At 40.3% G+C, this 17,612-nt stretch overlaps 1 protein-coding gene across 8 annotated transcripts in view; it reads left to right on the plus strand.

Annotated features, from left to right (window-relative positions):
• HUWE1 (HECT, UBA and WWE domain containing E3 ubiquitin protein ligase 1) overlaps positions 1–17,612 on the plus strand; it is a 143,255-nt gene that overhangs the window by 96,118 nt on the left and 29,525 nt on the right. For 7 of the 8 annotated variants that reach the window (XM_060001899.1, XM_069540321.1, XM_069540322.1 and 4 more), the window contains 12 exons: positions 577–729; positions 2,229–2,356; positions 2,582–2,663; positions 3,348–3,524; positions 3,994–4,153; positions 4,423–4,781; positions 7,642–7,837; positions 9,249–9,416; positions 10,626–10,771; positions 11,185–11,251; positions 13,536–13,750; positions 17,026–17,237. In XM_060001899.1, coding sequence (XP_059857882.1) covers positions 577–729; positions 2,229–2,356; positions 2,582–2,663; positions 3,348–3,524; positions 3,994–4,153; positions 4,423–4,781; positions 7,642–7,837; positions 9,249–9,416; positions 10,626–10,771; positions 11,185–11,251; positions 13,536–13,750; positions 17,026–17,237 — 2,063 coding nt within the window. The remainder of the gene's footprint in view (positions 1–576; positions 730–2,228; positions 2,357–2,581; positions 2,664–3,347; positions 3,525–3,993; positions 4,154–4,422; positions 4,782–7,641; positions 7,838–9,248; positions 9,417–10,625; positions 10,772–11,184; positions 11,252–13,535; positions 13,751–17,025; positions 17,238–17,612) is intronic. The other variant, XM_069540319.1, reaches the window with a different exon arrangement.

Here is a 17,612-nt window from a genome sequence, read left to right on the forward strand (position 1 = left end):
CATCACAAGAGTAAAAGGCAAACTGAATAAACCTTTTTTCTTCCCCCCACAAGATATGACCAATGTTTAGTTATCTTTAATCTATATTAAGAGCTTATAGAAGTGATTTTAAGCAAACTAAAACCTTAATAGACAAGAGCAATTACATAAAATTCATTACAAGAAATTTTTAACATGCATACTAAAGCAAGACCAATGTTTCTAACTGGGATTTTTGTTTTCTGTTTTTAATGATAATTCTGGGGCGGGTGTAGTGAAAGATTTTAAGTTGGTAGAACCTTTGTGGGATTGACTCTATATATGCACCAGAAAATTTTTAAAAATATTCATTTTCTTTAACTTCTAATTTAGACTTCTTGTAATCTAGCCTAAGAAAATAATTTTTTAGAGGCGCTCCTTTAGTAGCATACATCTTTTGATACAGACACCCTATAGTAAATATGTTCATATTTACCCCCCTCCTTCAGTGAATGTATTAGAGGTGGAGGGAGTATTTTACAAGGTTGAGAATGTTTTGACATACCTCATCATACTCAATCTACAGTTCTTGACTTGGCCACTTTTCTGCTTTCCTAGGTGTGGGAAGCTGCTGATGTATTGATCAAAGCCGCTCTTCCCCTGACAACGAGTGACACAAAAACAGTGTCAGAGTGGATCAGTCAGATGGCCACCCTGCCCCAGGCCTCCAATTTGGCTACTAGAATCTTGCTTTTAACACTGCTTTTTGAGGTAAGATTTAGACCTTTTGGTCCTTGTGATTCATTCATCAAAGAATCATCAAACACTTACCATTTGAGACATTGAAGAAGGTAGAGAGAAATGTAGGACATGTCTGCATTTCATAGCCTACAGCTTCTAATAGACTTTAATGTACACAATTAAGTACAAAATACAGCATTCTATGCCACGTGAATGGCATAAACAGTTTTATCTGAGTTCGGGGGGGGGCAGTATGCATCACTTCTGGATAATGAGAGAAGGGCTTCTCAGAACAAATGTTAATTGAATTGGGTCTTAGAGGATTGGGGGATGGGGTGTAATTATAAGACAGTACTTAGAATGACTATTAGCAGTTAAGTTGTGGAATATTTTTGGCTTCTCTGAGGAAAACAAGCAGCCAAAAAGAATGGGGTAGGATGTGGAAATTTGGTAATAGGTGTCAGATAGAATCTGACTCTTCTTTCCTACCTGGTCAGTCAGCAGATTATTTGAGGTAAAGCATGGCTTGGCCAGGACATGTTCTTGTTCCAGCCATCATAGGAATTAGGAGGCACCTAACCTTGAACAAGTGATTCTTCATTCTTAGCTTATCATGTTTAATGGTAAAACCTGGATTTAATGGAGTAAACCCTTATAGCAACTCAGGAGTTAAGTCCAATATATGTGTCAGTCTGTGTGTCTACAGTCTCAGGGCTTTCCTTTGTGGTAAAAGTGGTGATTCTTATTATATAGCACTTGTGAATAGATACTTGTGGGAAATGTTGCAAAGTACTGAATGCTGGGGGTCCCCCAAAACATTACAATATAAAGAAATCACTCATGAGCCCCCCTTTTTTAAAAACTCACAAATGACAGCCTAATATTTTTCTTCTAGTCTTTTTTCTGTACATTTAAACAGTTGGGATCAGAGTATTTAGAAAGTTTTGTATTCTTTTCTCTCAGTATTATGTTACAAATATTCTCCCACGTCATGTATATATTATTCCATTTTTTTGATGTCCCCTAGTTTAAATAACTACCTATTGTCAGCCATTTAAATTACTTCCAGTGATTTCCTGTTACATCAGTAACACTTTATGTAGCCCTTGTAAGGGGAACCATTAAGTATGTTGCTGTGTTTAATTATTCCATCTTCCTTGGAAGGTTATAAAGGTTCTCTGTAAATCAGAAGCTTTTCAACTAGTGTAGGTAACAGTTCTTAATGATATTAATGATGCTAGTAACAGTTTCCATATTAAGCACATACTAATGTACCAGCCACTGTTTTGGCACAGTGTATCACAATTACCTTGGAGATAGAAATTATTCCCTTTGACCCTTGAGGAAACCAAGGCCTAGAGAATTTAAGTAACTAATCTCGGACCACATAGCTGGTAAGTGGTGGAAATGGAATTTGAATTCAACCAATTCTATTAGCGTTCGCTCTTATGTTCTATACCATGCTAATCCTTGATACTGAGTAGAAGCTGGTATTTGTTTTATTTTTTTTCCTTTGATTAATCAATCAGGAGTTGAAGCTACCTTGTGCTTGGGTGGTTGAATCTAGTGGCATCCTTAATGTCCTAATCAAACTCTTGGAAGTGGTTCAGCCCTGCCTACAGGCCGCCAAGGAACAAAAGGAGGTCCAGACCCCAAAGTGAGTGACCCTGTAATCTCTCTTGTTTTCATTTCTATTGCCCTGGGGATTTGGGCCCTCAAGCTTAGGGCTTGAATCAGGGAGTTTTCTGGGTCATGTACGGGCCAAATCTTGGATACCTTTTGTGGTTTGAAAATTGTGAGGTACCTGATGAAATCAAGATAAATTTTCCCATGTTGTGCAGGTTTCTGGCTTGCCCAGAGTAAATCATTTCTCCTGTTTTAGGTGGATCACCCCAGTGTTGCTTCTGATTGATTTCTATGAAAAGACAGCCATCTCCTCAAAAAGGAGAGCCCAAATGACTAAGGTACGTAATATGGTGTATGTGGTGAGCAGAACAGCTCAGCTTCTTGAGGCAAGAATAGACCAGAAGAGAATATGGGATAGTGGTAAAAAAAAAAAATGTAAAGCTCTCTGATCAAGGCATAAATCTCTTGAGGGATCTTGATAGCTAGAGTTTTCTTTTGAATTGGGAGTTAGAATTTTTTTTTTTTTTTTTTATGGAGCTGCTGGCTAAAGGGTCTAAGAACTTACCCTGGAAGTAAATGTTAAAGAAGTGTTCTGTCTCCAGAGGAGGAGTGGCTCTTCTTTTATGTGAAGGACTGAGTGTGCAAGGATTCCTCCAAAAGCAAGTGCTCCTTATACGCAAATTATATACGCCACATCATCTTAGTACCTTCCCAGAAACAGAAGTTTTGCTCCAGTACATCTAAAATGTTTACCTTTTGTGGAAAATAGTTGGAAACAAAAGGAAAGCAGAGCATCACAGGATAAGGGTATTTATAGAGTGTTTTGTGCCTATGGAGAGGCTTAGGAATGCGAGGGTTAAGGTATATAAAAACTTCTCTCTTGGTTTGCAAAACATTTAAAATGTCCAATATATTTCTTTTTCTTGGGTTCGCTTTAGCAATGAACACTGATGAAATTACTATTTCTTCTAACAATCAACCTTGTAAGGAAGTACAATGAAACTTTGTGTTCTTGTATTTAGTACCTACAGTCCAACAACAACAACTGGCGCTGGTTTGATGACCGCTCTGGACGTTGGTGTAGTTACAGTGCAAGCAACAATAGCACTATTGATTCCGCCTGGAAATCTGGAGAGACAAGTGTGCGTTTCACAGCAGGCCGAAGAAGATACACTGTCCAGTTCACTACAATGGTGCAGGTACATGCTCACTCAATGCCATAAACTTGGTTGAAAAGAGGGGAAGGTGCTGAGTATGCCTTTCCGTTTGCTTCTTCCTGAACCAGCAGTCCTGTTATAAGAACAGTATTACCACTCCTAAATGGGGTATAGTTTTCAGAGAACTGAGTCTTCTTACAGCCATGTGTTAGGCCATGAGTCTGTGGCAATTTGATACTGTCCCACCCGGAAATGATTTTAAGTGTTCAGTCAAGGATTAGGGAGTGGTTGGGGATGGAGTCTGCTCTATTGGAAAGTTTATAATTTGCTGTAGGGTCTTGTGTATGCCACTTTTCTTCTGAGGACCTTCAGGCTTTCTCTCTGTAAATGATAGGGGTGGGATAAATTGCCAAGGTTCCTTCCTGTTACAGCATTTTGCTACAGAGTTCCAGCTCTCCCACCCCCCTTACAATTCTTTTTTCAGTAGAGATGTTTTTGCTTGAATTCCTAGGTTAATGAGGAAACAGGGAACCGGCGCCCGGTGATGCTGACACTCCTGAGGGTACCACGGCTGAATAAAAATTCTAAAAACAGCAATGGGCAAGAACTAGAGAAGACATTGGAAGAAAGCAAAGAAATGGATATCAAACGTAAAGAAAATAAAGCCAATGGTATGTACTTTTAGTTGTGAATCTTTCAAGGAGTGTCTTACACAAAGCTAGTGTGCCTTTATGGCTTAAATTCTGGCCAGATTTCATCATGAGTGATTTCTTATCCATCAGATTGCTTGGTGACTTAAAGATACACAGTCCTCTTTATGTGCCTTTTCATCTGGTCTTTGAATTGGTATTTGGTCTGTTTCTCTTATAGGACCTTAAGAGGGAGAGGATGGGAGGAAATGTCAAGTTAACTGTCTGAACACTTACTTTCCCATTTATAGATACCCCCTTGGCCCTAGACAGTACAAATACTGAAAAGGAGACAAGCCTGGAAGAAACAAAAATTGGGGAGATCCTGATCCAGGGCCTGACAGAGGATATGGTGACTGTTTTAATCCGGGCCTGTGTGAGCATGCTAGGGGTCCCTGTGGACCCAGACACTTTGCATGCCACCCTTCGCCTCTGCCTGAGGCTCACCCGAGACCACAAATATGCCATGATGTTTGCAGAGCTGAAGAGTACCCGCATGATCTTGAATTTGACCCAGAGTTCAGGCTTCAATGGGTTTACTCCCCTGGTCACCCTTCTCTTAAGACACATTATTGAGGACCCCTGCACCCTCCGCCATACCATGGAAAAGGTGAGTTTTTCTGGTGTCCGATGCTGGTTTAGCTTTACATAATACCTTGTTCTCCTTGCTCTCAGAGCAGATAGACTTCCGATTCTTCATCAAGTATATATAGCTAGGTGTTACAGATGATATGCTCTGCCCAGCAAAATTTCCCAACTGTGTGCTCAGGTGCTTGCTTAGGTATGGTAGGTCACTCATTATCCCATTGAGTGACATTTAAAAGGTACTAGAAAATACATTTTTTACCCTTAAATTTACTATAGTGATAGCTCTTATCTAGAAAGTCCTCTCTAGCAATATAGGTTTCTTGAACCAAAACTTTTTTTTTAACATCTTTATTGGAGTATAATTGCTTTACAATGGTGTGTTAGTTTCTGCTTTATAACAAAGTGAATCAGCTATACATATATCCCCATATCGCTTCCCTCTTGCCTCTCCCTCCCTCCCACCCTCCCTATCCCACCCCTCTAGGTGGTCACAAAGCACTGAGCTGATCTCCCTGTGCAATGTGGCTGCTTCCCACTAGCTACCTATTTTACATTTGGTAGTGTATATATGTCCATGCCACTCTCTCACTTCATCCCAGCTTACCCTTCCCACTCCCCGTGTCCTCCAAAACTTGTTAATAAGGAACTAGGATACCCTCTACCAAGTTCATGTTTTAAAGGTCATTCTCTTATAGGAGTACTTCACCCAAGAGCCTGTTTTCCAAACGTTGTGTTTTGGGGTTGTAAAAGTACAGTTGACTCTTGAATAACACAGGTTTGAATTGCACAGTTCCACTTATATGTAGATTTTTTTTCCAATAGTAAACACTATAGTACTACCACAATCCACAGTGGGTTGAATCCACAGATAAAGAACCTCAGATGTGGAGGGCCACTGTAAGTTATTCGTGGATTTTCGACAGCATGGAGGGTTGGTACCCCAACCCCCATGTTGTTCAAGGGTCAGCCGTAGTAAAATTTTTGGAATGTTTATGACTGTGATAAGCTCTTTACAAATACGCATTGTGCACATGAGAAAACTGAGGTCTATTTGTTTATTTTAGGAAACATATAAAGCAGTAGAAGAAATAACAAAGCAGTTAGAAAAATAAAAACCTTTATGTCATCAACTTTAAGACATCAGCAGAGGGATTGGGGGCTAACATCTCACCAATAAGGCTTTTTCTCCACAGTACTTTTACAAACTCTTTCCTACTTCTTTCTCAGCAATCATCAGGTGAATGCTACTGACTTCACTTTCAATTTCCTCTCTTGGAACATTGTTTCCCAAGTTGATATATAGTGTTGCTATTTGTATTTTTGTGCATAGCTTTGTCACATTTAAGGTCGTTTTTCTTATAAATGCTTAGAAATTGGATCAAAAGGTATATATTGTTTTTTAGCTTGCTTGCCAGAAAGGTGGTGCCGCTTCATACTTCTATGCGTATATGAGTATATATCTCACATTCTTCAGACAGTTCTTCTTTAGCCAGCCTGTTTGATTTCACCTGACATGAGCAAAACCAAAAGAAGGCTGTTAAAGACAGCATGTACACTGATCCAGGGTCAGGAGACAGCCCAACAGAGAAGAAACAACTATATACAGACAGGATTCTGACTTAAAAACAAACATACTTAAAATGTTTAAAGCTTATACAACTTTTTAAAATGCTATGAAAAAATATAGGTTCTTTTTGGATGACAGAAAACTTTGTAAGCTTAAAGGCAATTTTATTTGGGGGTGTGGGAAACAAAGGAAGATCAGTGGCAGGTTTAACGTATCAAGTAGCAAAATGTAAATGCTTGATAATGTCCATTGCAGGTACGGGTGTGAAGAACCAGGCATACTCTTACTTTTGGTAGGAGTGGAAATTGGTGCAACCACATTGGAGGGCAATTTGGTACTGTCAGTTTAAGATATCCTTTGACCTAGAAATTCTGTGGCTAAGAATTTATCTGATAACTAAAGTCAAGTATGCCAAGTACATATACAAGAATGTTCACTGTAGAATTAACTTGTAATATCAAGACTAGAGATCTAATGTCCAGCAGAGGACTGAATAAACGATGGCACATAGTGGAATTACACTTTTCTGTATTTAAAAAATGGGAGTTATTTTACGATTGCAGCCTGGCAGGCAAGATGTAGAAGTTGTTAGGCTAAACGGAAGAGCATGACCAATTTGGTAAGAAAGGCATTGAGTCCAAAAGATTTTTACCTTTATGAACATAATTCACAAAGCAATAGATCGTGGAAAATACAGTGGAACTATTTTCTTTATACTTTCCTATACTTTCCATGATTTAACAAGTCATTTTATGAGAACAAAAGCATGACAATGTCTAAGCCCTGTGGTATCAAAGCAAACAATCCATAAGTAGTTTGATATCTCCTGGCTGTCATTATCCAAGACTGATTATTGACTTTGAAACATAAAGAAAGCATTTAATTTTGTTCTTATATACTAAGTGGATGTCAGTATTACATATTTTTAGAGTTTGAACCATTCTGGTTTAAAATCGGGATGGCATTTGGGAAGGCTAGGAGCTAGCACTTAAATTTGGGAGCCATAATCTGGATGATCAATGATCTATATACGTTACCCATTTTATATAAAGGTCACGTATCATCTAGTCTAATAGTTGATAATTTTGGGGGTATGCTGAATGCTGTAACTTTTCTTGTAAGCCACATTTTTTGAATTGGGAAGGAATAGGACTTGAAAGACCAAGTGTATCTTTCTCCCAAAGATCAAAGGCTGTCATCCACTGTCTTGAGGCAGAACTTGGTTGGTATTTTAATCCTTGGTAGCTCTTCCTTGAATGCAGTTGTGTTTTAGAAAGTGGTCTTTAATCAGCAGTGTTCTCCCTTTCTTTACTAGGTTGTTCGCTCAGCAGCTACAAGTGGAGCTGGTAGCACTACCTCTGGTGTTGTATCTGGCAGCCTCGGCTCTCGGGAGATCAACTACATCCTTCGTGTCCTTGGGCCAGCCGCATGCCGCAATCCAGACATTTTCACAGAAGTGGCCAACTGCTGTATCCGCATTGCCCTTCCAGCCCCTCGAGGCTCAGGAACTGGTAAGTTTACCCTTCTCTTAGCCTTTGAGACATTGAGGTCTGTGGCTTAGTATAACTCCAAAAATTTTCTGTGAGAAAGCCTATAACTTGGAAAACCTCCTTAGGCAAGCATTGGGACATTGGCTGGTTGATCAAGTGGGTCAATTCAGGGGTAGTTCAGTAGCTTCTCTGGTCCTTGCCCTGTGGTAATTCCTGCCAGAGATTCCAAGGACTCATTCAGTCTAGTCCTTGCCTTCAAATAACTTAGCTTGATGTGACAACAGTGAATGTAAACAGTGAATGGTTTACAGATAGAGTGATAATTGAGGGACAAATGGACATGTGACTTATGTGATACAGTAGGAAGAATCACAGTGTATTCTTGCCAAAAATGTTTGACTTATAATTATGAGGAAACAATTAGATAAGTACAAATTGTGAGACATTCCATAAAAAAACTGACCTAGACTCTTCCAAAATATTAATGTCGTGAAAGGGAAAAATGCAAGGATCTCCTAGATAAAAGGAGATGAGAGAAAACCACCAACCTTGATGGGATGCTGAATCTAGATAAAGGAGATTTGGAGAAGTTAGAACAGTTACTATATATTAGATAATATAATTGTATCTGTGTTAAATCTCTTGGGTATTATGGTATTCTGGCTATGTAGGAAAATATCCTTGATCTTAGATGCAGGTAGACATGACAAATGGTGATTCTAGATGAAAAGTATATGGATTTTTTTGTACTAACCTTTCAACTTTTCTGTGGGGTTGTGGGGCTTTGGGGTTTTTTCTGTTTGTTGGTTTGTTTGTTTTTTAAATTAAAAGTTGGGAAAGGGGGCTTCCCTGGTGGCGCAGTGGTTGAGAGTCCTCCTGCCGATGCAGGGGACACGGGTTCGTGCCCCGGTCCGGGAAGATCCCACATGCCGCGGAGTGGCTGGGCCCGTGAGCCATGGCCACTGGGCCTGCGTGTCAGGAGCCTGTGCTCTGCAATGAAAGAGGCCACAACAGTGAGAGGCCCGCGTACCGCAAAAAAAAAAAAAAAAAAGTTGGGCAAGGGACTACTTATTTTGGCAGCCCCACCCTGGCTCTGCGCTGGGCATTTCTCATGTATGGTCTCCTTTAATCCTCAAATTTTCAAGAATGAGAAAATTGAGGTTTGTTGAAATAATTTGGCCATGATCCTGTAACAGAACTGGATTTCAAAACCAAGTGTCCCCAACTCCAAAGCCTATACTCTTTTTTTTTTACTATTTGATATTGCTGTATGAAATCCTGTGGGATTTAGGGAAGGTAAAAGCCAGATTTTCTAGTAGACTACTTGAACATTGTTTGGAAGTGGCCCCCCCGCTTCTGAGTCTTTATCAGTAACCAAATGTAGGTACCCGTTCATTATTAACTAATTTTTCCCTGTCTCACTTTGGCTTAGCTTCAGATGATGAATTTGAGAATCTTAGAATTAAAGGCCCTAATGCTGTACAGCTGGTGAAGACAACCCCTTTGAAGCCCTCACCTCTGCCTGTCATTCCTGATACTATCAAGGAAGTGATCTATGACATGCTAAATGCCTTGGCTGCATACCATGCTCCAGAGGAAGGTATGTAACTAGCCCACCTGAGGAGGCTGGGCACTTTGTTTAGGTCACTTCAGCTAACTCATGGCTTAGTGAGTACTCAAGTATTTGCCCACTCTCTGGGAATCAAGATGAATAAGACACATAGTCACTTCTCTGAAGAAGTTAATAGTCATACAGTATGAATGATAAGGATAAGGAGATTGCCAGAATCTTTTGTATGAGAGTACATCCCATACAGAGGAAAGAATGAACAAAGATTAAAAAGGAGAGGGCTTCCCTGGTGGCGCAGTGGTTGAGAGTCCGCCTGCCGATGCAGGGGACACGGGTTCGTGCCCCGGTCCGGGAGGATCCCACGTGCCGCGGAGCGACTGGGCCCGTGGGCCATGGCCGCTGGGCCTGCGCGTCCGGAGCCTGTGCTCCGCAACGGGAGAGGCCACAACAGTGAGAGGCCCGCATACCGCAAAAAAAAAAAAAAAAAAAAGGAGATAATAAGCAGGTTGAGCAGGTTGAAAATAAAATACCAAGAAGTCTCCAATGTTTTCACTCTCAGAAACAAAACATAGTTGTTGCCCAAAGATCTGGGAACAATATTAGAAGGTGTGGCTAGGCTTCCTGACCTCTGAGACCACCATCCCTATCTTTTGTCCTTAGTTAAGGTGCTGCTTTTAAGTATTGGGAAAGTCATGAATGAATTGCCTGGAACTCAAGTTCCATTCCAGTCAGATCCTTCTGGATTTTATTCAGGACATACTTATTTGATAGGTCCCACAGAATTGCCAAAAGTTGATGAATAGTGCATTTAACAAGTCAAGAAAATCTGAGTCTTTACTTTAGTGCTTTTCATCCATACATTACTCTAATCCTTATAGAGCTCCTTGCTTTACCCCACCTCCTAAACCCTCCTTCCCCCCAAAATAATAATAATAATAATTTAGCTATATATAGCAACCATTTATTGACCTCTCACTGTACTAGGCAAAATGTCAGGTATGTTCACTTAAGCTTAGTAGTGACAGCTAAGGACAGTGAGGAGAGTAAATTGCCTGTGGTCACAAAACTAGTTACAGAATGAGGCTTTCAACCATGCTCTCTCTACATTTCTCATTCTTAAATCAAAGCCTAGCAATATTACCTTGTAAACACTTGTAGCAACTTGGAGCAAAATTGACCAGGCTACCAGATGGTCATTAACATTGCACAGTCTAAAGAGTTTTGTTTTTATTTTTCTAGCAGACAAATCTGATCCTAAACCTGGGGGTATGACTCAAGAGGTTGGCCAGCTCCTGCAAGACATGGGTGATGATGTATACCAGCAGTACCGGTCACTTACCCGTCAGAGCAGTGACTTTGACACACAGCCAGGATTTTCCATTAATGTAAGTCAGCTCCAGCCTTCTATCTGCCTTCTCCCTTTTCAGTACCTACTACGGGATATAGGGTTATGCCAGGGATATTTCAAAGGTATTAATTTTGATGTATCTATAAATTATCTGTTGCCTCAAAATGAAGATCGGGTTGTCCCTGGGATTTTCTTTTTTCTCCTTGGATTAGAAATGTTTCTTTAATTCATTTTTCATTCTCATCTTCCCCCGTTCCCTTTCCCCTCAAGCTTCCAGTCGCTGTTTATAATGATGGCTTCCCACGGATTATAGTATACAGAAGGAAAAGGTGGTTAAAAGATAAAGAGAGTCTATAACATTTACAGCCAGTACCCTGAAAAGGAGTCCTGCCATTTGGGGACAACTCTCTTTGAAATTAATAATGGCTCAGGAGTTTTCTTCCTCCATAGAGTCAGGTCTTTGCTGCAGATGGTGCCTCCACTGAGACTTCCACATCTGGGACAGCCCAAGGAGAAGGTAATGGTTTGCTTTTCTCTTGTTCTTATTTCTTGAGAAGACAGCTTGAAGAAACGGAGTGTCCTGGGCAGACAATAGGGGAATACAGGCATAATTGTCACGTTTACTTGCGTAAGTGAACTTTCTCGGGGGTGAGCACAGCGTTCTGTAAACAAAAGGTCCATCCCAGTTATCTGAGACCAGATTAAGTCTTTATATTCTTCAGGAATTCAGGAATACATGCAGATCTCCTTAGAGCTAGCAGCTCAGGACTGTAGGCCCCATTGCCACCAGCTCTAGAAATTACAATGCTTTCTTTAGGGTCTTCAGAAGACTGCCATTTGATTGCCCCAGTGAGAGCTGGTGCTATAGGCACAACAGTGATGTTAAAGAGTGTCCATTAATGACCCAGAGCCAAGTAAATCAAAGACCCTGGGCCCAAAAGCCAGCTTTCTATATCAACATTTCACGTGTGCCTACGTTTTCTTATTGGGATCTATTCCATTTCATAGTATATGGCATCCTGGCCCTGCACCCACTCCTCATTATATGCCAAAGTTAATGGAACTTGCCATTAAAAAGAATGAAATTTGCAGCAACATGGATGGGCTTTGAGGGCATTATGCTAAGTGAAATAAGTCAGACAGAGAAAGACAAATACTGTATGGTATCACTTATACATGGAATCTAAAAAAATAAACTAGTAGGACTTTGCTGGTGGCGCAGTGGTTAAGAATCCTCCTGCCAATGTGGGGGACATGGGTTCGATCCCTGGTCCAGGAAGATCCCACATGTCGCAGAGCAACTAAGCCCATGTACCACAACTACTGAGCTTGCACTCTAGAGCCCACGAGCCGCAACTACTGAGCTTGCACATCACAACTACTAAAGCCTGCGCGCCGCAACTACTGAGCCTGCGTGCCTAGAGCCCGTGCTCCACAACAAGAGAAGCCACCGCAATGAGAAGCCTATGCACCACAACAAAGAGAAGACGCCACTCGCCGTAACTAGAGAAAACCCGCGTGCAGCAATGAAGACCCAACGCAGCAAAAAAATAAATAAATTTTTAAATATATGTGTGTATCTTTAAAAAACTAGTAAATATAACAAAAGAGGCAGACTCAACAGATACAGAGAACAAACTAGTGGTTACCAGTGGGGAGAAGGAATTGGGGAGGGATGGTATAGGGGGTAGAGGATTAAGAAGTACAAACTATTAGTTATAAAATAAGCTACAAGGATATATTGTACAACATGGGGAATATAGAATAAATAAAGTTAATGGAACTGTAACTTAACTAACCCAGTAGTGGTTGCTGTGGTAACATCCTTTAGTTCTACTCTTTAAACCTCTCCGTATATTTCTTTTGGTAGCGTCCATGCTAGCTTATAGAACTTTGGTGCCAGTGACACTATTCTGGCTACAAGATTTATATGGTGGATTCTTACTTTCTAGCAGTTTCAACAGAGCCCATTGGCTACTTGCCAAGAATTAGAGAAATGTCATGTGGAAGCAATTCTAATGAGACCTTTCAAGAGCTCCTCCTTGACAGGAAGGATCTTTGAAATCTAAGTTGAGATGTACTTAATGCCAGTTTAGTCCCTGGAGGATAAGCTTAAAAGGCTAATAATTGGTAAAATATTGGTTAACTCATTTTGGTGGACTTACTGCTCATATGTAGTGTATAGTGTGGGTGATGGTAGTATCATTCAAGGGAAGCATCATTGCCCACTATGTGGCAGACTATAGTAGACACCAAAATGAATCAGACTCATTCCCTGCACTTAAAGAATTTTGTCTAGTGAGGGTGACATGCAATGCTTTTAGTACAAGATAACTGCTGGAATGGAGGCGTGCTGGGATAAGATATAGTGGGCACGTGATAATGATAGCATGTCAGTATGCCTGGATGAAGCAGGAAAGCATTTATAGAGGAGATCATCTTTTGAGCTTAGCTAGATTAAGTAAATGTGTGCCACACAGACATGTGGGAAGAAGAGGTAAAAAGTGTATACAAGGCATGTTTGGAGAACTACCATTAGTACAGTATTTCTGGAACATAAAATGTATAAGAGGAGGGAAATGGCGGAAGATGTGCGAACAGTTGGGTAAAGCCTGTCTGTTGTAACTATATCCGTAGAGCACATCTGAGACCTGTGTCATATTAGCTATCTGTCTTTCCACTGCAGTAGGAGGAGGGCATTCAATTTGTACTAGTGGCCTGAAGTATCCTTTCCACCTAAGACTTGATTTTGCCAATATTCCAGTGTGGAATTGAACCAGTGTTTGGCTCTTTCTCAACAGCTTCAACTCCGGAGGAGTCTCGGGATGGGAAGAAAGATAAAGAAGGGGACCGGGCGTCTGAGGAAGGCAAGCAGAAAGGCAAGGGCAGCAAACCGTTAATGCCCACCTCCACTATTCTTCGGCTTCTGGCAGAGTTGGTGAGATCCTATGTTGGTATTGCTACCCTAATTGCCAACTACAGCTATACTGTGGGCCAGTCTGAGCTGATCAAAGAGGTAAGATTTCTAATTTCTGCTTAATATTTTATACTGTTAATCATTTGGATACCTGCTATGTGTTGGATGTTTTGCTAGGAGCCCGTGCATGCTAACCCAGTGATGAGAGAGGCAGAGGCCTCTTAAGACACATTAAAGAGCTAGGCCTTTTTTTCCATGATGTGGAGCCATCAGGCTCATTTGCAGGGAGTGAGTTGATGTAGTTTGTTAATTTGTTTTGTAGAAAATCACTTGGTCTGCCTTATTAGAGACTGCAAAAGGCAAGGTTGGAGTCAGAGAGACCAGTCAGGACGCTGATATAGTAGTCTAGGTAATACAGGACCTTGATGAAGTTGGTGGGGGAAATGAATGAGTTGAAGAGATGTTTTAACAGTAGAAATGGACGAGATGGGATTTGGAGGATAAAGGTGAAATCAAGGACTCGAGAGATGTTTCTTGTTTTGTTTTTTTTATTCCTTTTGTTAGAGGAGGAAATGGTTTGAAGAGAAAATATAGAATTTGAGAGGTATCTGTGGATCACCTAGGTAAAGGTATCTAGGAGACAGGAGAATAAATGAAGTACACAGTATTGGAGCTTATCTTCCAGATGTACTCACACCTGTGCAAAGACACCTGATGTGGTAATAGTATTGGTAATAAATAGAATATAAGAAAAGCCTAAATGTTCATCAGTAGAGCATGGGAAAGAATGAAGTCATATTTTATATGTCCTGATACAGAATTATCTTCAGGTTGGATTTTTCAAGTGAAAGGACACTTTAAGAAACCATATCATGTTCCCATATATGTAAAAGGGGTACCCAAGGAGGTTTTTTTCATAAAGGAGACCTTGTTTTGGAGGTCACATAGTTATTTTATGGTTAGTAAGCAGTAAAGGGTGTGAGAATGGAACAGGGGCAATAATGTTGCAGACAAAGAATCTATGACAGCAGCTGCCATTTTTTAAGCTATTTTTATCTTAATGCAAGCTTTTAAAATGCATACAAAAATACACAACTCCTAAGTGATTCACCAGTTAATTTTTCTTGGATGACTACCACTAAATTCAACATTAGAAACTCCACAAAAACTAATCCCACTCACACCTTTGCACATCTCCCCTTCCCCTTTGAACTTCCATAAGGTCACCATTATCTTGTGTTCGTGAATTGGGTTTGTGCTTTATATAAGTGGAATCTTACAGTATGTTCTGTGTCTGGCTTCTTTTGCTTAACATGTTTGCAACTACATCTTTGTGTGTAGTTTTAGTTTATTTTCATTGCTGTATAGCATTCCATTGTGTGAATGTAACACAGTCTTATCCATTCTAGTGCTTATTGACAGTTGGCTAGTTTTCCTTTTGGAAGTATTAAAAGTAGTGCTGCTACAGTCACTCTCATACAAATGTCTTGGTACATACATAAGTTCGTGTCTGTGTGTGTATTTATACACACACACTCAACACACGTTCATACGTGAGTTCATATATTTCTGTTGGGTGCTATGTGCCTAGGAGTGGAGTTGCTGGTCTGTTCAGCTTTAGCAACTGATAACAAATTTTCCAGAGCAGTTGTGTCAATTTATATTATCACCAGCACAGCATATGGGTGTTTGGATTATTTCACCTCCTTGCCAATACTTGGTATTCCTGTTTTTCATTTTAACCATTCTAGTAGGTTCATACTGGTATTGCATTGTGGTTAAAATTTCCCTGTCTTTATTGGCCATTTGTATATTCTTTTTTGTGAAGTGTCCAAGTCTTTTATTCTTATTTTCTACTGAGTTCTTTATATATTCTGGATATAAGCCCTTTATGGAATGTGTGTATTAAGTATACATTAGGCGTTTATTTCAAAGCTTATACTCATTTATGCCAGTTGTAGTTATAATAGCATACTTATGGAATAAGACACTTAATTGCAAATTTATTAAGTATCTGCTTTAATATGTGTCAAGTCACCCACTTACTGGTACTGGGTACTCATAGGTGCTTTATAGATACTATTGATAATCCTCACCTCAGCACTGCAAGGTTGTTGGTATTGCTCCCCTTAACAGAGAGAAGAGAAGGCTCAGAGAGGTCAGTAACTTGCCCAAGGCCACACTTCAGAGTAGCAAGACTAGGATTAGAGCCCAGGTCTCTGGTTTCAAATCCAGATTCCTTCCACTCAGTCATGGTTGCACGAATCCACTCAGTTGCCCAAATTGCAAGGCTTTTTTTTTTTTTCAGTTTTTACTGGTAATGTTACACTTTTTTTCAGAAAACTGTTTTAACTTTGTATTTTATTCACTACTGGGAAATTTTTATTTCTAATAGTTAACAGGGTCACCTTATCTTATTACCCAGAGCCTAGAATTCTTCAATGCATTTTTTAAAAATATTTATTTATTTATTTGGCTGCACCGGGTCTTTGTTGCAGCACACGGGCTCTTTTAGTTGCAGTATGTGGGCTCTTGGTTGCAGCATGCAGGATCTAGTTCCCTGACCAGGGCTCGAACCCAGGCCCCCTGCATTGGGAGCTCGGAGTCTTAACCACTTGACCAGCAGGGAGGTCCCTTCAATGCATTTTTTAAATTGAGGTAAAATGCACATAAAACTAAGTATCTTAAAGTATACAGTTGAGTGGCATTTTACATTCAGTGTCATGCAACCATCATCTCTATCTAGTTCCAAAATCGCCACTGCATTTTGATCCAAAATCTACTTGAATAACAACAGAACTAAGTTTCTTTCTAAGATAAAGAATTATCAGGGCAGAAATCATTTTTAGAGGGGGAGGGAAAATCTGACTTAATTTCCTTCCCTGTTATTGGGCCTTTTTTGATAAGTAACACTGCATTAACTATTTCTGCATATCCATATCTGTGACTGTGCTGTGTGTTTCTCATTCAACCCCTGCCAATTTTTAGCCCAGGGTCCTGGGCACATTGTAGGTTTCAGTAAATACTACAATTTAATTAGAAACTGGAGTAATTGTAGCACTGAATTAGGGATCAAGGTTTGAATCATCGCCATTGACTTAAGTTCTTTGGCAAGCCACATTTCTTTAGGCCTCAGATTAATGAAGATGTGTAAGCTTGTGAAAAATGAATGGAATTTGGAAGCATAAACTCAAGATTTGTTACTCACTTGGCTTGCACCTTTAAGTCTTGGTTTTTTCGTCTATAAAGTGGGCCTGATAATCATTGACTGGATGACTCCAAGGATCAGTTCTGTATGCGTGTACCTTGTTGATGTGCAAACAGTATGGCGTAATTGTGCTTGTGAGTAAATGTCACGATTAATGACTTTTCAGGACTGCAGTGTGCTAGCTTTTGTCCTGGACCACCTCCTCCCACATACCCAGAATGCAGAAGACAAGGATACACCTGCCCTGGCCCGCCTATTCCTCGCAAGCCTGGCTGCCGCAGGGAGTGGCACAGATGCCCAGGTGGCCCTTGTGAATGAAGTAAAAGCAGCCCTGGGAAGGGCACTGGCTATGGCTGAGAGTACAGAGAAACATGCCAGGTAAAATCCGTGCCTGACTTAGTGCTAATAACCAGTAGCATCCCCTAACTTCATTCTTGTCCCATGGATTCCTTGCATTTGAACAAGAGTTCTGGTCATCCTGGCACTGTACATTCTCTGGTTCTCTCAGATAGTTCTAGTGCTACCAAATACCCAAAGTACTAATGACACTTGGAGGAGGTGGGTAAACGGCTTAGAGAAAACAAGGGGATGTTTTCATTATATTTCTAGGGTCTTCAAGTAAGAAGTTGAGGGGGTTATTCAACTTCACTTTTTCAAATTATGTTTAAAGAAAATGAAGAATGCCTCCACCCAGGGAGTGAGTTCTTTCTTACTTGTTTAGATGTTACTTCCAGAAGGAAACACAGAAGAAAC

This window comes from Delphinus delphis, chromosome X (assembly GCF_949987515.2).
Source record: "Delphinus delphis chromosome X, mDelDel1.2, whole genome shotgun sequence".
NCBI classification, from domain to species: Eukaryota; Metazoa; Chordata; class Mammalia; order Artiodactyla; family Delphinidae; genus Delphinus; species Delphinus delphis.